We start from the raw sequence: 25745 nt of genomic DNA on the forward strand, positions 1-25745 counted from the left end.
ATGTATTAACTTGAGTTTAACTCAACACAAGCAGACAGTGGCATGGTCTTAGTACAGGAACACCATTTAAAATAACACCTAAACATAAAATGTTATGTTGAATCTACTGGTAAAGGTAAGGTTGAACAAAAGAGGGAAATACTAGAGAGCAGGAGCACAACATTTTATTAAACTGGAGATAAGTGAATGAGTTATCTTGAATGAGTCATTTTTTAATCAAAAATACATATATACTTTTAGCTTCACCTTAAAATTTCACTTTGATATAATCATTAACAATAATTAATATGTAGTTTAAAAAAATAAGTAGTTTCAGCCCGAAGTACTATTCAAATTAGTGGCACAATTGCAAAGTTGGCCCATGGGATTCTTGCATTACTGGATGGCAGATACTATTTTTATTTTTTGTGTTATCTTTTTTACAAGTTTCCGGCAATGGGATGATCTGTGCTGTCTGTGCTTTAGGGCCAAAACTAGGGATGCACAACATTATTGGCATGAAATCTTTTTCAGCAGATATTAACTTAAAAAGTAAAATATTGGTATTGGCTGATGTCAAAATTAAAACTGATATTTAAAACCGATATTTTGGCTATAAAATCTGCTTGTATCAACTGTATATAACAGCTGTATGAACAAATAAGTTAGTGTAGGTTAAGGCTGGACCAACCGATCTATGCCAGCTTAAGTTTTTTTCTTTATTCCTCATTTCTTTCAATGAAAGGTGTGCTTGAAGGACTGAAATTTGTTAATCTTTTAATCCTCATGGTTAAAATTGTGTGTTTTAAGGACTGAAGTTTTAGGTCTGAACTACAATTGAATACCTATATGGACACTGGTATCTGCTAAAATCAATTTGTAAATCTCGGCATATGGGATATTGGCAAAAATACATTGTCTTGCATCCCAAATCTACTCAGGTTCACAAGATTTATCAATGACTTGTAATGTTTTTGTGAAGCTTTACAGCCCTTCTTGATATTTGGACATGGTAAGGCCATTCATCGGATGGATCTTGATGGGAAAAACCAAAGACGGCTTGTGGCCAGCGTGGGAAGTTCTATCCTTCTCGACTTTCATTTCAGAGAGGAGAAAATATACTGGGCTGACCAGCACACTGGGGTCATCTATAAAGCATCAGCGAGAAGAGCTCACAGACAGGTGATTATGTAACTGCTCTAAAATGAAAGACAATTTCGCTAGAAAATGAACAAAATAACCCAAAGTTAGTAAGTTTCAGTAAGTACAAACTGGCATTTAAATCAATTAACACAATTCCAATATGATATTTTACCCCCAGAAACTGTACTCATCAGGCAAAAATATCTCAGGCCTTGCAGTGGACTGGATCTGGAACAGTGTATACTGGTCAAGTGGAGAAAAGGGAAAAATCAAGAGAATGGATTTAAATGGGAAAAATGGACGGACTCTTTTGAGACACTTGACCCGCCCAAGTTCGATTACTATCGATCCAACAAGAAGGTAATCCATCCTGCTGTCATTTTATTTTCACCACGAGGGCATCTTTAGTCAAGCTGGCAGATTACAAGTGTAGTTAAAGTTTGTGATCCCATAAACAGAAGGTTAGCTGAAATTGACCAAACGATTCTTCACAAATAGCTCAGTGTGCTGGCATGATAATTCTGTGTTACTATAAAGGCTCCATCAGGCATGTCTGGCACAGAGGTGCAAAATGACAGACTGACATTAACATACCCCCAATCAGTCTGGTCAAAAACAGCTTTACTTCTACCAAGCCAAATACTGCCCACCAGTTTATGGCTTTTTGGTCCAGCAGACTAACAGGAGGATGTATACTGTTATGAATAATGGTGGAGGATGATTCCTGATAATGCTTCAGTAAAGGTTTTCATAAAAATATAATGCCAAAACAATTTTAATAACTTTACATTCAACCCATATATACCAGTGTTAATTTCGTCAACTAAAACTATGACTAAAACTATTCGTCGACAGCCTTTTTTTCCATGACAAAAACTAGACTAAAACTAACAAAAATAAATCTGTGATGACTAAAACTGAATAAAACTAAGTTTAGTTTTTGTCAAAATAACTAAAACTAGACTAAAATGTAATTTAGTTTTCGTCAGACATTCAAAATCTGTGATATTTCTTCACTGTGGGTAAATCTGTCAAAATGCAATGCATCTGTAGCTTTTCTGCCTCTCAGCTGTAGAAAGAAGGGGCCCCAGGTTTGGCAAGTTGCAGAGAACACACTACCATGATTTGGTAATTTGTTAATTTAGGCAAGAAAATAAATGCTTGGACTGAAAGTAAAGACTAAAATGTGAGGACTTTTTATGGACTAAAACTAGACTAAAATGTTTTGAGTTTTCGTCAACTAAAACTAGACTAAAACTAAAAAGGGTAGAAATGACTAAAATGGGACTAAAACTAAAATGCATTTTATTTAAAGACTAAAATTAAAACTAAAATTAAAAATAGCTGCCAAAATTAACACTGATATATACATATGGACATATACCTAATGGGCATATTACATTTTATTAGAAGTTATCAAGATGCAAGGATAAAGATTGTGCAAAAAGATAATCAAATTTTGACATTCACATTTTTAAATCTAACCCTATCTTCTGTCTTCCTGGTTTCTGAACTGTGCTTTCATTGTGAGCATTACTATTTTAATATCACTTCAAATCCCCCATATGCATGTGACCATTTTTTCTTGAATTTGACTGTAAAAAAAGGCCCAACAGTTCCAATAGTGGGGGCATCAAAATTAATTTGCTAAGTACCTAAAAGGCAAAGTGGCATGTAACTTTGTAAAACAATGGGTAAATAAGTGAATAGTTCTAGAAATATGACCTGCAGGAGATAAATATCACATCCATCTGGGCAACTGCTGATAGCCTGTGCTTGGGAACTGCAGAGCCTTTGAAAAAAATCCCAGAGCATAACTGAACAAATGTTTTGTCTGTCACAGTCATTACAGGACAATTAGAGAGACAAAACATAGTAAAATAGTAGGCTCCAGCAAGTAAACTAGACATGAGCTTGGCAGGCATCAGTTTTTGTTGTTAATATCAGTGGTCAGTTGTAGTCAGTGATCAAGGTCATGCTGAAGTCAGTCGGAAGAAAATCAAAAAACGTCTTATTCACCAAGAAAAGCTCCTGGTATGATTTTTGAGTCTTATTTTAATAAAGAAATACTGTCTGGTAAAACTGCATCTATAGCTACGCCCAAGGTGATAGCTTCACTGGTTTGCACTACACATAAATCACGCTTGTAGCTACCACCCCATTCTCCTCAAATGACACTGAGTAATCCATTCATTCACAGACCTGGCACAAATTTCAGACTGGAGCTTTTCAAGATGGATCTGCCTGATGGCAAACATGGAATTTGGCAAATTAGTCAGCTTTGCAAGGCTAATGTTTATATGTTCACAGTTCCAAATAAATATGTTTCAGGTTTCTTTTCTGGCTTTCCGGTGGAGTAACTCCAAGCATCCAGCGATCTGATCTGACAGGACTGAGGAAAACAATGCTTATTAAAATGTCAGAACAACTGAAAGCACTGACAGTTGATCTTGAAGACAAACGATTGTTCTGGGTTCAATTTGGTCTGCAAGGAGAAAGTGCTGTTGCCTCTTGTGATTACAACGGGAATGTTCTCCACATCATGGATCAGCCACTTCGGTGAGTGTGTTCTTTCTAGTCCTTTATGCTTCTATTTATGACTTTCTTTTAAGCTATGTGACTTAAATTGAACACTTTATTTCGTCCTGTCTTTGTCTTTGGTCAGGTTTCAGTCACTTGGGATATCTATTTTCCTGGAGCACTTATACTTCACTGACAGAGAATCTCGGGTTATAAAACAAGTAAACAAGAACACTGGTGGAGAGTCACTGAATGTCAACATTAAACCAATGGCAAAACCCCCAGTAGATATCAAGGTTGTACATCTCCTCAACCAGCCAATGGCAGACTCCCAGTCAGCATTTCAAGGTTAAAATTAGGCTTTCACATTAATTGTTTGTATTTACTCTTATTTGAATACAATGCTAATGTAAAACATCTCTTGAATCTTTTCAAGCAGGCTGCAATGAACAGAGTGGTAATTGTGTAAATGTGTGCTCAAGTCTGGCACAGCAAGGGACCTGCAAGTGCGATGAGGGCTTTGCTCTCAGTAAGCAAGGAACTCATTGTGAGGGTTAGTATCAATGCCATTTAATCATTTCACTGAAAGTGCTTGGTAACAAGGATTTTATTTCAGTCAGTTTAAAAAGAAAGAATTAAGGAAAGGGAAACTGATGTCAAACTGGCTGCACTGTGTGATTGAACTAATGTCAGCCAGGGCCAAAAGCTCTGGCAAACATCATTTTTTAGGAGTGATAATTTGTGGTTGAATATAATTTGTTATCATATCTCATCCATTCAGTTTTCTGCTATACTTTATTAGGCTGTATCTGCTCAAATACACTACATTTTGTCTGTATGTGCATCTCAGATGTGAATGAATGTGCCCACTGGAACCACGGCTGCTCTCTTGGCTGTGAAAACATCCCAGGCTCATATTTCTGTACCTGTCCTAAAGGATACGCCCTTCTACCTGACAGGAAGACATGTCAAGGTAACATGGAAAAATGTTTTCTTATTTCTTAAAAGCTGCTTTGTTCTGATTATATTATTATCTTCTATCTACTTATTTTATTGTACCATTCATAGTACAATAAATAAATGAGCATAGGCGTTGGTAGCTTAGCGGTTACACTGAACGGAGGCAATAACAAATTAAACACATAAAAAAAAAATAATAACAAAATCTAGCTACAATTTTAATATTAAACTTTTTCTTAAAAATACCATCTGCATTTGTGAATGATATGTTGACTGAATGTTGCTGGCAATGAAAAAAGACTCATTTGTCTAATGAAAACTGGCAGTCATGTAGAATTCACTCTATTGCCAAACTGCAGTGCAATCCTGGGTGTGAAGTTGTTCATTTTTCAATTCTGTAAATGCTGAGTTGTAAATGGACTGCTTGAATAAAACACTCTATCAAAGGCACTCACCAATTTTGTATGTTGTTCACACATTCATGCATACACCCACACAAATTACTGTTTGACTTCAGCATTTTAGTCCAAGCTGTGTTATGCAGAGAAATAACATAGGCTGGAAAAAAAGGAAGGTTTTTGTTCCTCAGAGTGACAACAGTGCACTTTGTTTTGGCTGTGATAATGAATGTGCCCCTGATTTCACATTCTTCTTTTCTGGCCTTTGAAAGGTGGCATTTGTCCCCCAGACACTACTTTGACCTCACAGAGCCAATAAAAAGGCTGGGTCATTGGCTAGACACACTAGGCCAGACTTATGTGAGCTGCCAATTGTGTGTTAGGTTACTTGGGTCAAAACACCCAAGACAGTGACACTTTGTCACTTCAGGTCTTGCTGTGCTGGGACTGAGAGACTGTGTAATGTTATTTATCAAAATGTATGCTTTTAAATCAGACCAATATGTCTATTTACAGGGCAGTAGAATAAACCAGACAACAACCTATTTTCAGGTGATTGTCATAACAACACCTAATCATTTTGTAAGTAGTTATTTAATTCAGGTATTCTATATATTTCCACTACCTCAGTCAGTTTCTGGTCATCCCTCTCTGCCATAATGCAGCTCAGCTGTGTGTCACTAAGACAACCATTGTTTTATAAAGCATGAATACCCCAGACAATCTAATATGTTGGCACAAACATATGAGGGAATGTATAGAAATCAGGGCTGAACAGATACATTGATTTAGCATTGTTATTGGCCAATATCAGCCATTTTGACAGAAATCGTCCATCAGTAGATAATGTGGACATAGCAGATGTTTATGTTGTTTTGTATCAATGTAATACTGGCACTTAGCACATCTAATGGCTGGTTCTTAGAAGAGATTCGTCATTGCACAGAGGATGTAACTTGATGGACAACTCTGATCTGTTTTTTTGGTTAAAGATGAGAGAAAATGTTGGCATTACTGCACTAAAGAAGTCATGAATCGACCATCAGCTAAACTGTTATTTGAAACATCAGTCAAGACATCAGCCCTGATTTTTACAAAGTCTTATAGAAATCTATAAACCAATAAATATTCAGGTAGCCTTTAAGTTAGGTCACAGCCCACATGTACAGGCCAGGGTCCTTCAAGTAGGCAGCCCGGTTTCATGTCCAACCTGTAGCTCCTTATCTGCATGTCATTCCCCGCTCTCTCTCACCAATTTCCAACTCTCTCCAATTTCCTGTCCAATAAAAGTATAAACAACCAAAAAAGACAAATAAATGCTGTAAATAATTGATTTTCTGTTTTGTTTATTTGTTGTTTAAATTTTGTCCAGTTTGTCCTGTGCCCACAGTTATTAACTACAAATCATTTTTAAACACATTTTCGACACACCCTAATCTCTTCTCTTCTAATCTCACAGCCAAGAGAACAGGAAAGGCTCACACACAATGAGATTACATGACGAGGTGACATTTGCAATAGGGAACATATCTGGTCAGCAGCTTTGTCCGTCTAAGCTGTTTAGCAGACAACCTTTGCCAAGGTCCAGGAGAGAACAAACATGCAGCCAAGCAGCAGGCCAGACAATGAAGACAACAACACGGAGTATATGGAGGAGGACACAGCCCGACTGCTTCATCCTAATATTTGCATCCCACATTCATTTTAAAAAGTGTTTCCTGCTTATTTGCTCATAATCCATTCATTGATAAATGTTCAAAGTACATTACCTATTGGACAATTTGACCAGTTCTGGATGTATTAAACCAAACGATTAAAAAGGCTGGTTGCAGCATGCAATGATTTTTACTTTACCCTGTGCCTCTGACTTTGGTGATAAGTCAGAGGCAGAGCAGCTGGCACTTTAACTATTTCACATCAGATCCATATCTGTATGATCTGCCTCTGTATACCTGGCACATATTCAGGGTAGAAGAGATACCACCCTCCTGTGAGCTAACATTACATCACTGTCACTGTGTGGGCTTTGACTGCATTCTGCTCACACTTTCACCTATTTTGACAGAGTAAGGCCGGCCCTCAAAGAGGGATTTTAGCAGAGCACAGGTTAAGAGGCTTGTTCTCCAGCTGGCTATGTTACAATCTGTTACCTGCTAAGCCCCAAAAATAACCATGGAAAATGTCACTACGTAATGGTCATTAATCATCAATCACTGATTCACATTTCAGTGTTTTCACTGTTGATTTGAGCTTAAAAACTTGCTTAATTACTCAGGTGTTTTTTTTTTCTGCCCACTATCAGAGATCACACCATGTGAAAGTAACTTCACAAAGTGTGGCCATGGATGCCTGATCACAGACGAGGGTGCTGTCTGTGTGTGTCCTGAGGGATCTTTACTGCAGGAGGATGGACAGGCCTGCACTGGTATGTTTTCCATATTTATTTTAGTTCATCGATTTAATTCAACAATTCAACCTAAAATATAAAGTCTCCTGATCCTGAAAGGAGAAGAAGGAACAGTATTCTTATATAATCTGCTCCTCTTTCACAAGGCACTACTTAACAGGCTACAGGCCAAAATGACCATTCACATCTTTTTATCATTCCTAAGTCACCATGACACAAAACAGAACAAAACTCAACACACCGCATTGTATTTCCTCAACATACTAGTTTTGCTAGTTTTTTAAAATATAAAACTTGACTTAGAATTTTTGGTTTCTTTGTTTCAGATTGTTCTATAAACTGATTCTTTTCACAGACAAGCAACTTTCCATTGATTTAAGTTCTTCGTTTCTTTTAGGTTCAATTTGGCTTTGCCATTTTCCAAACCTCTGCTTGCTGTTGACTAGCAGTGTTTTCTTGTGAGCTTTGTTAAAGATTGGCACAATCACTATAATCTGCTAATTCACACAGCTGTGTGAAAAAGCTGCCTTGGCCCCCTGTTAGTTTTAGAATTGATTTTACACATCACTTTTAAAGCACTTAAGCATCTGGGTCTAAGCTACTTAACAGAACTTTGACCCACTATGAGCCAGCTCGCAGCCTTAGGTCCTCGGTTTGGGGCCTCCTGGTCATTCCAAAGTCAAGACTCAAAACTAAAGGTGACAGGGCCTGTCCATCAGGGCTCCTCGACTTTGGAATGACCTGCCAGAAGAGAAAAGGCGAGCAGATTCAATCAGTTCTTTTAAATCACTTGCTTTTATGTGCTGTTGACTACTGTCTCCTACCTCTTTTGGTTAATTTTTTTCTTTTAAATTTTCTGCTTCTCATTTTCCTTAGTATTTTAATCGTATCATAAAGCTTTCTGTCTACTCTGCTCTGTATTTAATGCTGCGATTTGATTCTTATTGTCTCTTTATTTCTTCTGCTCTGAATTGATTTTGAGATATTAACCCCTCCCTCCACTTTTGTTTTTTTACCTGTATTTGCTTTTATATCTGTTTTTACCTGATTATCATTATTTCATTACTGTAATTATAACCTTACAGTTTCTACCTTTAAAATTGCTGTACTGTGTTGTAATAGTCACTACCCTTTTTAATTTGTTCTTATCTATTCCTGTTTTGGCTTTTATACTGTTCCATCCCTTCTTCACATCTGAAAAGTTTCTTTTTAGATAGTTGGTTTCTGCATTGCCTGGATAAGTCTAGGAGTTCTGGATTTTTATGTTTCTGAGTTTTTATGATGTTTTTTCTGTTTTTTTTTTTTTTTTTTTTTTTTTAATAATGGTTTTTATGATGCTGGGGTCACAATACTGGCTGAATTTTTCATGGTTTCTTCTGTTGCTGGGGTTTTGTCTTTCTTGTGTTCTTATGCTTGTGTTATGATTGGTGGTGTCAAATGATTAACATTTTTAATCAGATTAATCACAGGGTTGCTGTGGATTAATTTCAATTAATCATGATTAAATATCATTCATTTTTAATCTATATCAATCGTGTTTCATTTTGCATAAGCAAACAGACTCAAGAAGGAAGGGAATATATATGCCAGGGCTATTCAATTACAAATTTGTGTTAATGTGGTATTTTATGTCGGTCAACTGTTCCATCTTGTTTTTTTTTTTTTACTCAAATTTACCATCAAGAGGGCCAACATGCTTCTTTAGCGTCTTTCTATTGAGTTGTTTGGTCACTACCAGATCAACGGCCCATTTCGGCGGCATGCTTGATAATAACCCTACTTGGACAAACTGCCTGAAATGTATTCCCAGAGACGTTTTAGGGATTTTGAGTCGTTCTGTAGATGGGTTAATTGCGTTAAAATTTTTAATCAGATCAATCATGATGATGGATTAATCCGCATTAAAACGTCAATTTTGACAGCCCTAGTTATGATGCTTCGTCTTATTAGTGTTTCTGCTTATTGTCAAAGCCCTTTGTTTGTCTGTTTTAAAAGGTGTTGTTCAAATAAAGTTGTTATTATTATTATGCTATAACTGGACAAATATCAGGTTTGACGGATCTCTATATTTACTTCTACTGAAAATTCCTATAGCTCTTTTTAGTAAAATGTATATTGAATGGTTATATATGTTTTTTCAGGCATTACCTCATACTTCAGCACAATAGTTCAAATATGGGGCAATCGATGAGTTACAGCAGGTACAATGCTTTATTATCACATTAACTCCTTACTTTGTGTAACACAGCAAATGTTTCGATATTTTCACTTTAATAAATGTTCAAAAGATACAACTGATTTTAAAACACAATTTAACCACTTCTGAAACTATTTTCCCTAAAAGTAACAGCTTCAAAATCAAGTGACTTTTAAAAGTAGGATTGTTGCTTCTAACACATTTTCTTACACTAATTTAATTATCTTTGAGGGGTAACAATCTCTGTCTTTACAACATTTTCTAGCAGAAAGCACTGACAGCAAACACTTCTGTTGATGGTCTTAACTTAGTTCTCAGCAGGGAGAAAGGAAATACAAAGAAGTTAACAGAAGAGGTTAATTAGAGGATGCTAAGAAAAGAAAAGGACAAAGTGACAGACCAATGGGCTGGACAACAATAGATCTCTAACTGGCTTTTGTCATTGGTTTGAGGATATACAGCCTTATTAAACCAAAGACAATGCCACTGAGATTAACATGCTATTTTCAACTGTGATGTGTACATTTGGTTACACTTAAACATTTGAACAAAATGATAAAATGCAAAGTTAGAAAAACTTATATACTGTTGGATTCAGCTATGCATTGGAATGCAGACAACAGCTAGAAGATTAGTCAGGTGTTTCTTAAGTTTGACAAAATGAGAGATATAAAAGAAACTGTGGCAACATGATTATGTACAATGTAAAGTTAAATACTTGTGAGAAGCAGACATAGTAAGAATGCAGCGCATTAGTGCATTAACTTGGTTGCTTTGCATTATTGCCACAGATAATATAACAGAAAATCAGAGGCTCAGTGTGAAAAGTGGAATTTTGTGAGTACGAATAACACCGTTGTCTGCTATTGCAGGCTGCTTATCCACTGACAACGGAGGCTGCAGTCAGATCTGCACTCCTGTAACTCCGAGTAGGTGGCAGTGCGGCTGTCTGCCTGGCTACCGGCTCCACCAAGATGGCAAGCGCTGCCTCGCCTCTGGTGAGTCATACTATGGCAAAGTAGTCCTCTGAGCCTGATAAGCCCATATGGATTATGTCTTCCCACCCATCTTATCTCACTCTTACTTTTTCTAAGTCATAAACACTTTCTATAATTCAATCCAGTAGAGATTAACAGTTAATACATAGAGTAAAAGTTGAGCAACATAGCCCCTATGCCAGTGTATCTCATATGTTTTTCATTTAGGACCACCTCCTTATCTACTGGTTGCAAATCTAGTGGATGTGAGACAAATTCATCCTGATGGCTCTGGTGATCACAGCCTTGTGGAGGAGCCCAGAGGAACAATCATAGCTTTGGACTACGACCCAGTTCAGAACAATGTAAGATAAATATATTTATATTTTAGAGGAACATTGGTTAATGTTCATCATTGAAAGAAACTGAAGTAGAATTTGAGTGTGTACTAATGAGTCTTCTGTGGTAAGGGATTTTACAGAGTACAGCTAGTGACACCTAGTGGGCAGAGGGTGTAATGTAACCGTCTGTAAGGTTCACCAGTAGTATATGATGTACATTCCTTCTAACTTTATTGTCTAAAATTTGCTGTAAGCAACAATCAATGCTATACTGCTTTTATTTTTAAAAAATGTGACTTTATCTTAAATAAATTTGTCACGCTGAATTTCGAAGGTGTACTTTGCAAGCACAAGGCAGAAGACGATTGAGCGTGTTAATCTGAATGGTGGGTCAAGAGAGATTCTTTTGTCTGGTGGTTTGGAGTCTCCAGAAGGTCTGGCGATTGACTGGATCCATCGCAGGATGTACTGGACAGATAAAAGGTGTGTGGTGCGAGTAAATCTTTAGCACTGTGGGTAAAAATTGCTTTTTCATGTTTACATGGATTATAATAACCATTACATGACATTACTGAGTATGCTTTTGACATTATCATTCACATTGCAATGGTTTCTTTTTTCTGAATAACACATGTATATTTCTGTTCTTCAGCCAGTCAACTGTTGACTGCAGTAGCTTGGCTGGACTAAACAGGGAAACTGTTGTTAGCAAAGGGCTAGAAGAACCAAGAGGAGTTGCAGTTCACCCTTTGGCAAAGTGAGTATGGCTGCATAATATATGATGCCATTTTTTCTACTTTCTGTGCTTTAATGTCTGCCATCTTAACTCACTGTGCAATACCTTGGTCAAATTTGTTGCCTTTTATAATTTAAGTCTATTCAAAAGGATCAATCAGCTACACAGGTTTGGCATGTCCTGTTTGTCTCTGATTTGAGGCATTTTAGATTATCTCTTACAGTGTATGTCTTGTGTTTTTATAACCAAAGGAATCCGGTTATGCTAATATTACATCCAAATAAAAATGAATGGCCACATTCTAAGCATTTAACATTTTCATTGAATCTTAGGGAAACCAATAACATTTTTCTTTATGTTTTAAGGAAGTTGTTCTGGACTGATATGGGTGCCCAGCCTGTTGTGGAGAGTGCTTCTTTGGAAGGAACGGACCGGGTTATAATTGCTAACTCCAACCTTGTATCACCAAGTGGCCTGACCATTGATTTCACTGAAGATCGTCTGTTTTGGTGTGACCAGAGGAGGGGTTCGGTGGAGTCTTCAGCCCTGGATGGTTCTGATCGACGGGTCCTGTTACAGAACCAAGTAGGTGAGGCTTTTGTGACACAAGCATGTACAAGTTTAATGTATCAACAAAAAGCTGTACAGCAGAATTGTAATCCAAAAGCTAAGTGCCTAAGAGCACTACAGCCTAGCATTTCTTCTCAATACATTTACCATTTCCAATCTAAGATGCATTATAAGGAGGCAAAAAAAAAAGCTTCTAGATACTTCTGGACTCTAAATAACTCTGAGCAACTAAACTTGTGTCATGTAGCTGTAGGCTGCTTCCTGAGCTAGTTCAAACATCTACTTCACATAGCTTACAGCAAACATTCTATACTGATTATTATGACATTTCATAGAAACCACAGACCTTCTTGGCATCATGTGAACTACTGTCCAGTCTATTTCTGAACATTCCACATCAGCTTTCAAACTTGGATGCTGATGGCAGTCAATGCATTGGAAAACACTATCATCACCAAACATGAAGAAAGCAAAGCAAAGCGAGTCCAAATTCAAGGCCATGATGATTGTTTTCTTTGACATTAAGGGTAGAATTTTGGAGTTGGTTCTAGAAGGGTCAGCGGTAAATCAACACTATTACAAACAGTTTCTAGACAAAGTCAAAAGAAAACGACCACAGTTGTGGAATAATGGTGGCATTCTTCATCAAGACAACGTGCCAGCTCAAACTGTGCTCTCAGGAAAGCAGTTTCTGGCCCAAAAACAAATCACGATGCTTGATCACCCTCCCTATTCACCTGATCTAACACCGAGTGACTTTTTCCTTTTCCTAAGATCAAATCTGTGCTCAAAGGAACACGTTTTGAGTCTGTTTCAGAAGTTAAAAAAAGAACAAGAGAGGTTCTGAGAAAAAGGACTGGAGAAGACCTACTGCACCGCTTTAGTGGAAGATGTGCTGATGCAGAAGTATATTAAAGGAGAAAGACACTGAAAAATGTTTCTGTCCAATATAACAGCATTAGTTTGTTTTTTACACAACATACATTCGATGTTGGTTGTGCCTGGTTAAATCAACATACCAACTGGAGCATGGCATAACCACATTTTAGCACAGGCATGACTACCCAAGGAGGACCCAGGGCCAGTGATGCAAGCACAACTAATCTGAGCTCAACTTCAATTAAATAATTCGACTTAATTCATTTTGACTGTTTCTGGGTGTTTTTTTAACCTTCAGACTTGTCAGCTAGACTGGATATAATTGACAGTGAGATGACAATCTACCTTAGCAGTATAGGGATCAGAAGAATTTGTCTGGTTCTCTGGCTAATGTAAAAAGAAGCTAAACCTCTATCACCATGGTTGAGGATGATGTACAGCAAAGTCCAAAATAAGACTAGACTGATGTGTTTGACAAGAAAAGCAAAGACTTACAAACTTATTTGAGGTTGTTGTAGATAAAAAAAAAATGAAGGAGTAATAAATAAAAAATTGTTCACAAAAATTTACTTCTTTCACTCTGTGATTTCTATGCTAAACTTCCAATTTACTTCAATAAACATTTAAAGATACTGTAGTCTCTCTGTAACTGGTCAAAATAAATTAAACTCTTCCAACAGCTATTGTCTTAAAAACACTTAACTGATTTCTGATCTTCTGTTCTGATGATCCAGGTCGACCTTTTGACCTTGCAGTATTTGAGGACAGGTTGTGGATATCCGACTGGGAGCACCGGCAGCTGAAGAGAGTACACAAGCGGACAGGGAAGATGCTGCAACGTATCCATGGTAACATGGTCCAACCAGCAGCCATTGTAGTGGTTCATCCCCTCGCTAAACCAGGTATAGAGAGAAAGACAAGGGCTAATTACACATTTAAAATTAACAGTGAGAATTATGAAATAATATTGTGTAACATGAGAAATAATCTGGTGTGTTTTGGCTCGTTATTTTTACAGCTTGATCAGAATTCACAAATCATTGCAAAAACACTAACAGTCTTTTTTTTACACTTACAGCCACACAATTTTCACTCACCTTAAAAGCATTTGAACTAAATGCTTAGATTTAAGCTGGCCATCAACGGGAAAACAAGTTTGAAAACTTCTGAAAATTTAAGATTCTACAGCTAATTGTCATTCTGCATCTTTATCTTCAGGTGCCGATGTTTGCCTCCACCTGAATGGAGGTTGTGCCCAAGTGTGTGAAAGCAGGCTGGGATTAGCCCACTGCTCCTGCCTCACAGACTACATCCTGTCAGCTGATGGACAGAGCTGCACACCTGCTGACGCTTCCAACAAAACGGCAGGTGATTTATTTTCAGATATCTTACTTACATCTTACAATCCTTTGAGTTAGTCACAAATATTTTAAGATTAAAGCTTCGATCAACTGAGTAAACTTGTTCTGCAGAATCCAGAGACAGTTTATCAGCTGATTCAACGTCCCTAAAAAATAAAACATTCAATGAAGAGAGCACAGCTGAACAGGTATCAGCCTCTGACATGAGCAGTGAGCCCACTCTCTTCACAGACAAGATGGTTTCAGGTAACATTTTACTTTAGCATTGAATATTGGGTTTTTTCTTTTCAAATCTAGAAGTATAACTAAATGTTCCATATCTTGTCAGACCAGAATGAGTGTTATGCTCTCCGCTGTGATGTAAATGCACAGTGCCTGCTGAGTGCTGGAAGACCAGCCTGTAAGTGTCTAGCAGGTTTTGCAGGTGATGGACAGTTCTGTGTTGGTGAGTAATTCTGTCTGTTTCTGTCTAATAAATGAGATAAAGTGACATAAGCTAAAGAAAGTAGAGGGGATTAAAGAGACACTTTAAAGCTGAGGAACTGCATCAGAAGTTTAATTTTCGCAAAGGTAACAGCACCACACTGCAAATTATTTAGTGCTTACCAAGATTTATAAACTTAGATTAAGAAGTGTTACATAATTTATCTTGTTTTAAAAGTTCATTTCTTATTTTGAGTGTGTAACTTTAAAGTATAATCTTAAATCAAGCCTGATTCTATCTTTTTTGTCTCAATTAGTTAGGAGGTCCTTAAACTAGGTAAATAACTCTTAAAATAAACTACATTAGTTCTCTCACCCACAGTCTCATCAAAATAGATCTTGTTTTAAGATTCAGTAACAAACTCAAGTTGCTTGATTTGAGAATCACACAAAAAGCATCAATAGAAAATATGATTGCTTGCTATTCCATGTTTTTCTGTGTTATTTGCTTAAATCACTCACCGGGTTGATCTTAGGTCTAATTTTTACTTTACAGAGGCCTGAATTTCAAAACATACATTAATTAAAAAATGTTGATGTAAAACTGAGATGGTTAAGTGAAGACTGAGCACTATTTTAATTCCTCATTTTTTCTTTTGGACTGTCTTGTCTTCCTTTGGCATTAAGAACATATTTTTTGTATGATTGCCATTTGCTCTGCGGTGCAAAGGTTATGTTAAAATGTCTTTGAGCCATAAAAAGGTCTTGAATGTTGTCAGACTAATTTTGAGCATGTGCAGCAACCCTGACTCACTGTTGATTGTGCTGACAGTTTAATAAATGGCGACAGTTATCATACTTACCACCCTGGTTGTGATTTCAGTAGAAACATTAAGATGTATGGTCTAAAAATATGGACTGGTTTTAAGTTTTATGGTTTAGTTTGAACAATCTCAGTTTAAAACCAGCATTTTTTGCTTATTTTAAGCCTTTTGAAGGGTTCTACCAACTTACTTATTTCTAGATTTAACAATCTTATTTCAAGATGTCTTATCAAGTCAAATTGTCTCACTGCACTGGCAGATAATTTCACTTGATTTGAGAAAATTCAGAATAGAATCAAGTTTTAAAAAAAAATCTAGACAGATCATTTTTGTAGTGCAGAAAAGAAGCAGTATTTAATTTTAGAAAGAAAACATTTCACAGGGGCAGAGCTAAGCTGGAAGCAAAGTTTATCATAATGTTTCACATGCAGTTATGATGAGAGTAAAAGCCAAAATGCCTTAAAGATGACACTTAAATGTAAATGTTCAAATTATTCATATAGTTATTTACTCTACAGACCTGTTTTGAGTCTAAACGTGATTGTTCTTTGTGCAAGAGTCCTGTTAATGATAAATTCAGGTTATCACAGAAACCAAAGATGTGTAATGCAATTACAAAATACAGAATTGTAACCTATGATGCTCTAAACACTGTATAAATGTAGATCTGCTTTCCTTTTCAGATATTGATGAGTGTAAACAGGGAACCCACACCTGTAGTAAAAACGCTGAATGCCAAAATAACCTTGGAAAGTATCGCTGCAAGTGCGAGGCTGGATACCATGGCAACGGGAAGACATGTCAAGGTGTGTCTCATTTCTTTACTGCATAGATAAGTTGTAGTAAAAAAGTCCTTATGATTGGGAAGGAAAACAACTGCATTTATAAAAGCAACAAAATCACGTGTGTACTAGACGTGTCAAGTATCAGGTATCAAAAGTTACAGGGATGTATTTTATCATGCATGAAATAAAGTCACATGACTTTTTGGGTGGAAAAGCAATGCTATTATCTCTATTCCTCTCAAGCATTGGACTCCACATTGCCATGGGTGACGACCAGGAGCCCTGCTGATGTCACCACCCTGCACCACAACAGTAACTTTGTAGAGAGCTGCCCACCCACCCATGAGTCCTACTGCCTGTACGGGGGTGTCTGCTTCTACTTTCCTGAAATGGAGTCTTATGCTTGCAAGTAAGTAACAACTCTAGTGCATCTCCTTTCAAGTCTGTCTATCTACCTTTTGTTCAGAAGTGAAACTATTTCTTAAACAGGCATAGTTTTATTATGTACTAAATCGAAGACAGTTTTAATTTATAAGCTGCTCTTTATTATTTTAAGATTGTTTGGAAAACATCCTGCATTGCACACAATGCACAGGGTAGACTTGTATCTCTTATGGTATTTACTACAGCTGTCCAGCAGTAGATGTCACTATTGTCACATTTTTTCACCCACTTCCCTGTGATAAGTGGATAAAAGACACAGGATGCTTATCTTTAATATTCATACACATGGTATTGGGCCAAAACCTTGTATCTCCATTTTTCATGATCTTATTTTATTTTTTTCATAAACCAGTTTGTCACCCTTTACATCTGTCAGTGGGTTTTAACCAATTTCAAAGCAATTAAAAGTGTCAAAACAAAGCTGGCTATGACCATTCAGTGTTGAATTAATTGAAAAATACAATGCCTTTTTTTTCTATTGCCCGAAAAGTGGTGGTTTTGGAGACACAAAGTTTTGGCCTAACACCAGTGATATGTAATATAATCAATAAACTGGCAATATATAAATCCTGACTTCAGTTAAATAATCGATCAGTGGCTTCATTATTTGTTTTGGGGAAATGATTCCTTTGCCCAAAGGTAAGGGTTACCTTCTTCTAATAGTGCAAGACCTCTGACTATTTCTGGTCTTTGAACCTTACTCTTTAATGATGCTTAAAACAGGAGTTTATTTCAACTTTATTTCAGAATCTATATTTGTTGCCCTACTTGTTCCATGTTAACATGACCCACAAAGTTAAATCCTTGTAAGCACATTCTTGCTCTTTAGGACAAGATTTATCAACAATTGTTAATACATAGCATCAAAATGCATTTCCATAATTCTGAACAAAAATGGACAACTAAGAAACATAATCATTCAACGCTGTTTGTACTGTACACCAGGTGTCATCAGCTAAGCATAGGATTTTGGAGAGATCAGATTTGATTTCTGCCAATGTCACTGAACACTGAGGTCAAACTTGGGCTAATGAAAACAACCAAAATCTTGTTATGCATTGCACAGTTTGATTTCAATTTCGATATAAGTGGTAGATATTAAAATCTGCAACTGAACAATATATAATCAAATTTATTGAAGGTTACTTGTTCCTTGTGTTAAGCCCAAATGTAATTATACTATACATCAATGGTATTTGCAATGCTACTGAGCTTAAATTATGTGTTTTATCTGCCAATGACACTACACTCTTCTGCTCTGGTAAAGACCTAGAACAGCTTCTGACTACAGCGGAAAATCTATCAAACATACTGAAAAAAATATTTTGGCATTCATAACCTATCACTGCATTTAAACAAAACAAAGTTTATAATTTTTGGCAACCTGGACATCAGAAATCAGGATCAATTAGGTTGAATTAGTCTGTCAAGATTAATGAAGTTAATCATGATTAACTAAGGTCCACAATTCATGCACTAATTTTTTAATGGCTATTATTGACATTTATTGCCCCTATCAACATACTTTTGTAAAGGCTCATCACAGTGATGTCAAAAATGTCCACCACTGCTCCTTATTGTCTCATTTCACTTTAAAAACTCATAAAAAGCTCAGTTGAGAAGTCTTTTTTTTCATTTTGAATTCATAACAAGTTAGTTTTTCTGTGGTTGAGGTCATGTTATATTCTCAGATCTGTATCAAAACAGGAAGTCATTTACCCTTAGTTCAAAACAGTAAGAAAATCCAAAATGACACAAAAGCAGTTTAAAATGCAAAATATTGGGATTTTAAAATGAAACAAAAAGGGTGAGCTTAATCACGATTACCTACAAACAAATTCTGTGAATAATTGCAATTAAAAATGTTAATCTTTTGACAGCCCAAGTTGAAAATCAAAAGAGCATATGAAAACAAATTTCTCTGTGTGGTAATTGATGACCAACTGTTGAAATCCACAGATTAAACACATTAAAACTAAAATGTTAAACTATAACGCTTTACAAAAAGAATTTCCTTAATCAGAAATGTAAGAAGAGAATGTAGGAAAGTGTAAGAATGTTTAAATCTATCAAACTTTCTTTAACCAACATGCATTGTTTATGAATTTAGGCGCCATGAAATGAAATGATTTATTTGAATCAAAAAACGGCACATAATGTACATTGCCACAGTATTCAGTGTTGTTTGAAATGAGAGAGAATATAAACTAAGAGGAACATCCATCCATCCATCCATTATCCATATCACTTATCATCCCATTGGGGGTTGCGGGGGGCTGGAGCCTGTCCCAGCTGCCATTGGGCAAAAGGTGGGGTACACCCTGGACTGGTCACCAGTCAATCGCAGGGCTGACATATGAGACAGACAACCAAGCACACTCACACTCACACCTGCAGCCAATTTAGAGTGATCAGCTCACGTAATGAGCATGTTTTTGGTGGGGAGGAAGCCGGAGTACCTGGAAAGAACCCACGCATGCACAGGGAGAACATGCAAACTCCACACAGAAAGGCCTGACCAAGAAGCAAACCAGTGTGAGGCAACAGTGCTAACCTCTGTGCCGTCATGCAACCCGACCAAGGGGAACAGCTTATCAACAACAAAAAAAAGAAAGATCAAATATAAAGCAGAGATATGTTTTTCTTAAGAGGGGTTAACTTGTAGAATAGCTGTGACAATGAAATAAAATTGTGCAGTTGACTTTCCTCATTCAAAAACATGTTTAAATACAAAGGATGGAGCGTAATAATGAAAATACTGAAACTCTTGATTTATTTCTATCTGTAAGATGTTTGAAAGTGTGTTTGTTCTGAAGCGTTATGATGTAACGCAATCCATGCAGTTTATGAGCTGCCTTGTTTTGTAACGAGGGTCGGTAAAATATGCATGGGTTTCAGTCTACACCTTTTCAAGGAGCTCAGTCCCTCATTGTACTATTTTTGTGGTGAAGGTAAATCTTCATGCATTTCTTTGGGGATTGATTTTGAATGCTTATCAAAATAAACCAAATTTAGGGGATATTGTCTGCTGCTATTTAATTTATATTTTCCAGCTCTGTCCACTTCAGGGGAAACAACAAGAACAGCACAGTGTTAACTTTCCAAACATGTTAAGTCACATGCATCCCACACCACATTAGTGAGTGGCTTAAATAAGAGGATTGGATCGAGTGCCTATATCCAATATGTCAGAATTCCTGAACTGATATATTGACAACATATTTTTCTTGCTAAGAACACCAAGTCTCTCCTGGTCTAGAAGTGGCCTGTTATCAAACTTAAGTTTTCCAAATTAAACAACAGGTTTGCATGTTGTTTCCTTGAGACAGTAATGACAGACGGCTAGAAATAACACACAAAAAACACACTTTGTGTGTAAGTGTAAAAACACAATTTAGCGTCAGTCCAAAGAAGACTCTTTAAAGTATTATGTATGCTATACTGTAGTATTATGTATATAATAAGGATGAAAAAGAAAACATCTTCAGATGAAGTGCAGTCGTTCATTCTGCTTTAAACTGCATTAACTTATTCATACATTCAGCAGTACTTTTCAAATATGCCAATACCAATGATTAACTCTTTGTGCTAATATCTGCCAATATCAGTAATAAAATTGTTCATCTCTAATACACATACTACTCTTTCAAATGTATGCCTACATGTCAGAGGAAAGAAGCAAAGAAATAGCTGGCAACCCTGATTTTTACACATCTAAGTTTGTTTTTTACTAAATGTGAAACATAACTTAAAATTGTGATTTTTTGTTAATCTTTTGCAGTTGTGTCTCAGGCTACATGGGGGAGCGTTGTCAGTTTAGTGACCTGGAATGGTGGGAGCTTCAGCAGGCCGAGGAGGAAAAGAGAAGAAACGTGGTCATTGCCGCCTGTATGGTGGTCCTCGTTTCACTCCTCTCCATTGCTGCCTGTGTCACCTACTGCTTCGGGTGAGAGGGGAGAAGAGAGAGGAGCTATAAGGTCTATAAGGTCCATGGAATGATAAAAAGAGTAGAAATAGGAAAAAAGAAAGACAAAAAGGAGGTGCAAAAGGGGGAAAAGTTTGTGAAATGTCCAAAGGATAAAGACAGTAAAGGCAGGGACAAAGACAATAGGACAGGAAATGAGCAAAACTTAAAAAGGTAAAGACAACTGCAAGGAAAAATCAAAATGAATGGAGAAAATAGAAGCATAGAAAGGACTATGGGGAGAAGAAGAAAGGGAACAGAGTGGTAAGCCACAGATAAAATGCTTGGAGCTTGACTCTTCTTTCTCTTCCATTCCATTTCCGGCCAACTTTTTGTTGGTTTTAGCCATATGTCTCATCAAGATAAGTCTTTTAGTTGACTAATAACTGTGATCTATTTAAACAAAGACAGAAACTGAGTTTCTAAAATAAGGGGTTGACCTGCTTTATCTGCCAGAGAGAGTATGGTAATTAAAAAAAAACAAACAACCATTAATTTCATACAAGAATGGCTTTATTTAATGCTCTTGAGTTTTTAAGCTGTCTTGTTTTTGAAAGAATGATACCTCTCGGGGTAACTTTGCTCCAGGATTTTTTTTTTTTAAATAACATGAACATGTGATTTTGCCCCTTGGTTTGAAGAGTGAAAAGCCTGCCATTCTACTGCTGCAGGGTTGATCTGTGTAAAGATACAGACAAGACCCTAAATGCAGAGCTTCAAGTCACAGATATGAGTTCTAGGGGTCTTTCCATATGATGATTTGAATCATAGGCTTTAAGAGGCAGCCAAAGTAAATTGAATTGGTTATCTGAGTAGTATCACTGACAAATAACATTTCCTGCATATGAGATATTTCTTCCCCCTATAATGTTGTGCCCTGTAGTCTTCAGAGTATTCTATAGGGTTTTCAAACCTAATGGAGAAATGAAAAAAACTGGGGAAGAGTTCTGTTGTGTATACCCTCACATAGTTCTGTTTAGTTACTGGTGTTTGCATTCTAATAACCATGCATAAAATAAGCTCCATTGTGTTAAGTCTCCAGGCTGTTGGATGCACCGGGCAGCACAGATAGCCAAAGAGGAATGAATGAGCTGACAGCATTTAGAGGTGTCTATCAAACGCAGGGTGGCATGAGCCGTGTAATGTCGGTGTCTTAGTGTGACAGCAGGAGGTCATGGAGCAGATCACATGTGGAACGAATGGTAGCATGCAGCCCTGGTTAGCTGAGTGAGGAGCAAATGTAAACTCCATATGGATTCCCTTCTCCCTCTTATTTCCACCTGAGCTGTCTCTAAAGAGCTGATTTGTTTTATGGCTGTTTCGCTGCCTCATGGACAAGGCTGTTGGCATTCTCCACTCTTTTGACTCTAAAGCACCACCTCCGCTCCTCCATCTACTACATCCTAATGTTAGCAGTCTTAGTTCCCCTGTGGAAGTGGCACGCTTTCAATTACATGCTTGGTTTAGCTTGTTCTACAGCAATTACACATAAAAATAGGTCATTTCTCAGCTACAGAATGGAGCCGCTGAGGTATGACCCCGGTGGAAACGCTACATGGTCGCCAATAGCTCTGCCTTAAATTGCCTTCTGCACTTGACTGCAAGTGCACTTACACAGTTTTTGGGTTTGGTGCATTAGTTTTCTCTGCAATACACACAAACACTGAGAATCATACAGAAATATGGGTTGAAAAGCTTGAAAAAAAATCTGCTTAAAGCTCAGACACATTAAATTGATGTAGATTATCACTAAATCTTTATACATCTCTTCTGGTCAACAAAAGTGCTGACTACAAGCATAAAAAGTAAACTAGTCAGGGTTATTAAGTTAATTGTCTTAAAGATTCATTTTTTACACCATAAATGTAGAAGAAGTTGCAGGGCATAGTTAACAGGTTAAAAAAATAATTTCTCAGTTGACTTAGTTTGCAAGCCCTTGAATTGTATGAACTAATCAAAATGTGTGCTTTCATGCTTTCATGCAGAACTAGAAAATTCTTCCACAAACAGCCATCAATGGATAATGTGAGTGAAACCAGTGTGACAGATGAGAGCATGTCAGAGAGCACAACCAACACAGTGCCCAGGGTAAGTCCATCATCTTTAAGCACTAGATAAATTAATATGTATCTAAATAGAAAGAGTCTGCCAGTGAAGCAGAGATTCATGGTGATGATTCAAAGTGGAGCCTCCAATTTGAATCCCAAGTTAAACCTTTCTTATTTATAGTGATGTAAACATATCTGCATAATACTGTATCAGCTCAGTGGTATGCAACACAGTATTTGCCGATAGCTCCGAGCCTGTCATGATAATGTTGTTGCATTAATCATGATGCGATAAAGGTCCATAATTAGTGCATTAATATTACTGTTTAATCACATAAATCGCATGTTTTACTTTGATAAACCACTGCAATGTCATTCTGCAGCCACAATGATGCATAATAAGTTCACTACTGCACCTTTAAGGTCCGAAGTTCCAAACAGGAAGTAAGCTGTCCAAAGTTTAAAACAGTACAAAAATCAAAAATGGAAAAAGATACTGTTTCAAATGCAAATAATGGAATTTTAACTTGTAACAAAACGAAATTAATCGCAGTCTCCTATAAAAATTCTGAGACATACCATGATTAAAAAAACTGTCAGTCCTGAAAATACCACTGACTCTTTTAAAAATAGTCATTTACAGTCACATCAACCCAAAAACAATCAAAATATGAATAAAACATTTTCTTGTTTTTTTCACAGTCAATAAATAAATAAGAATCCACACTATAGAATGTATATAAAAAACACTATCAATACCTTGGCCTTTAAGATGAACATATGCCTCACAATTTTTAACAATGCCAAATCATTGATTATTGAATTATTGAATTAATCAATTGAAATTGTTTTTTACAGTAGCTGGTCTTAGCATAACAAACTTAATCAACTGACAAAGTTGAATGTATGTCCTTACAAATCCTATGAAGATCAAACAAAAACAGAAAACATTTTTTTCAGAGAAAGAAGCCATTACGAACATAGAACAAACTGTTGTACAGTGACCGATTAACTCTTAATAAACTTCTGTGCTACTCCCCAGTTTTACATGGCGGTGGAAAATGGTGTTGGGGGAATGGTTATACCAACAATGGGCTGCCCCAGGAGAGCTGTCTGTCCCTCTTGCTCTTCAGAAACAGGTAAAGCAACCTTGCATTCTTCTGTGAAGACATTATTGGCATTATTCCTGTTACTTCTTTAAACTAGCCTAAATCCATACTAAGTATGATTTATTTACTTCTATGATGTTCCAGCTGACAACGCTGGGACTGAAGAACCTGGAACAATGTCCAAACACAACAGAGGGTATGAGTGTTCAATGGTGTCAGCTGTTGCCATGGAGACCACAGACTCCACTACCTATCAATCAAGTCCATCACCATCAAGCTCATACACCTGTACAACTTTCAAGCCACCCCTGACCTCACAGACTCCCAGCCCTGAGTCCCCAGCCTCCTAGTTTTTTCTCATCAGCACAGATGTGCAGTTAAACACACACATACAGTGACATCTGGCAGATGAACAAACTTAAAACACTCTGAGTTTCACACCAGAAAGTGCCTCAAAAATCAGAGAAATATCACAGAAGAGTTTAAAATAGATTTGTGACATTTTTGGAACAACAAAAGTCTGACCTGATGTGATGTTGTAGCATACAAAGCACTGGTTGATTAGCCTAGGCTCTGACACAATGATGAGCATATTTGCTCATGGTGCAACACATGAAAGTGTAGTACAGATATATATATGTATATATATATATATATATATATATATATATATATATATATATATACAAACATGCCAAATACAAGTGGTTTTATAACCAATTTTCCAGATTACACATTTTAAACTACAAGCCCTCTCTTCATTAATATTTGCCTGATATTATAGCCAACCATATATGACTATTTGTTACATGATAGAGTGTAATATAGGAATTTATACAAATGTATAGCATGTCTTTCTTTAAACATCCCAAAGAAAACCTTGAGTCTTTAATCTAGCCAAGTTTTGTCAGAGCTGATGTTGCCAAAAAAACTCTAAAAAACTTTTTTTTTTTTTTAAACATTCCAAATGCATAACAAGCCAAAAAGAAAACAAGGGATAAATGTCATTTTGATGCCAAATACTGGCTCTTCCACTTTTATTGTAATGGTCAAGAACATGAACTTCTTGTCAAATTGTAAAGATATTCAATGAAAGGATCTTGATTTCTGTCTGTCCAGCATAAAAACAAAAATGTTCAGGTTTTAGTTCCAACTTTAGGTTAATTTATCAAGCCAAAGAAAAATTTTTTCATAAATATGTTAGGGATTTTATGACCCTTCTATTTTTTTTTCAACATTGGTATGGCTATTGAACGAGACTGCTTATGATAAAACCACATGATTCACAGTCACACCAAGTGTTATTTAATAAAGGTTGGGTATTCACGCACAACTGCTCTAAGTTTCCAATCAGTGACATCTCCATTTCAATTCTAGCTACTAACTGAATTGTACGTGTTTTTGCTAAGGCATAGGAAAATAATCCGCTTTAAAGTTGATCAACTTTCCAAAAAACTGTTCCTTTAGATTAGGAGTCAGAAGTCTTGGGACAACTTTGGCACACACCTCTGTCAAGTTCAAATTTTTATGTAAAATTTGCTGAACCGTCTCTTTATCAGTGGAGACCATTTGTGCCATCATTGTTATGCGAGGCATCTGTCATTTTGATTGATTGGATTTCTTCAATATTTTCAGAAGTTTCTGATGTGCATGGGGACCCAGAATGTTTATTGTTCTAAC

At 36.7% G+C, this 25745-nt stretch overlaps 1 protein-coding gene across 1 annotated transcript; it reads left to right on the forward strand.

The window, feature by feature from the left end:
- Nucleotides 1-975: 975 nt before the first annotated feature.
- On the forward strand, nucleotides 976-24415 carry egf (epidermal growth factor). Its single transcript, XM_041798057.1, has 22 exons — nucleotides 976-1161; nucleotides 1301-1482; nucleotides 3454-3681; nucleotides 3788-3990; nucleotides 4082-4195; nucleotides 4493-4615; nucleotides 7303-7425; nucleotides 10477-10602; nucleotides 10810-10946; nucleotides 11257-11405; nucleotides 11575-11679; nucleotides 12024-12247; nucleotides 13842-14009; nucleotides 14326-14475; nucleotides 14580-14714; nucleotides 14797-14913; nucleotides 16399-16521; nucleotides 16744-16909; nucleotides 20726-20890; nucleotides 22894-22996; nucleotides 23999-24095; nucleotides 24210-24415. Exons 1-22 carry the CDS (start codon nucleotides 1009-1011, stop codon nucleotides 24413-24415), a joined length of 3297 nt encoding a protein of 1098 aa, XP_041653991.1. The 5' UTR covers nucleotides 976-1008.
- The last annotated feature ends 1330 nt before the right edge of the window (nucleotides 24416-25745 follow it).

The sequence above is a fragment of the Cheilinus undulatus genome, linkage group 10 (assembly GCF_018320785.1).
Source record: "Cheilinus undulatus linkage group 10, ASM1832078v1, whole genome shotgun sequence".
NCBI lineage: Eukaryota > Metazoa > Chordata > Actinopteri > Labriformes > Labridae > Cheilinus > Cheilinus undulatus.

Coding starts and splice junctions, on each gene's coding strand:
- egf (XM_041798057.1), top strand. CDS start 1,009: ATGGATCTTGATGGGAAAAACCAAAGACGGCTTGTGGCCAGCGTGGGA. Junction 14,715..14,796: donor CACAGACAAGATGGTTTCAG/GTAACATTTTAC, acceptor ATATCTTGTCAG/ACCAGAATGAGTGTTATGCT. Junction 24,096..24,209: donor CTCTTGCTCTTCAGAAACAG/GTAAAGCAACCT, acceptor ATGATGTTCCAG/CTGACAACGCTGGGACTGAA.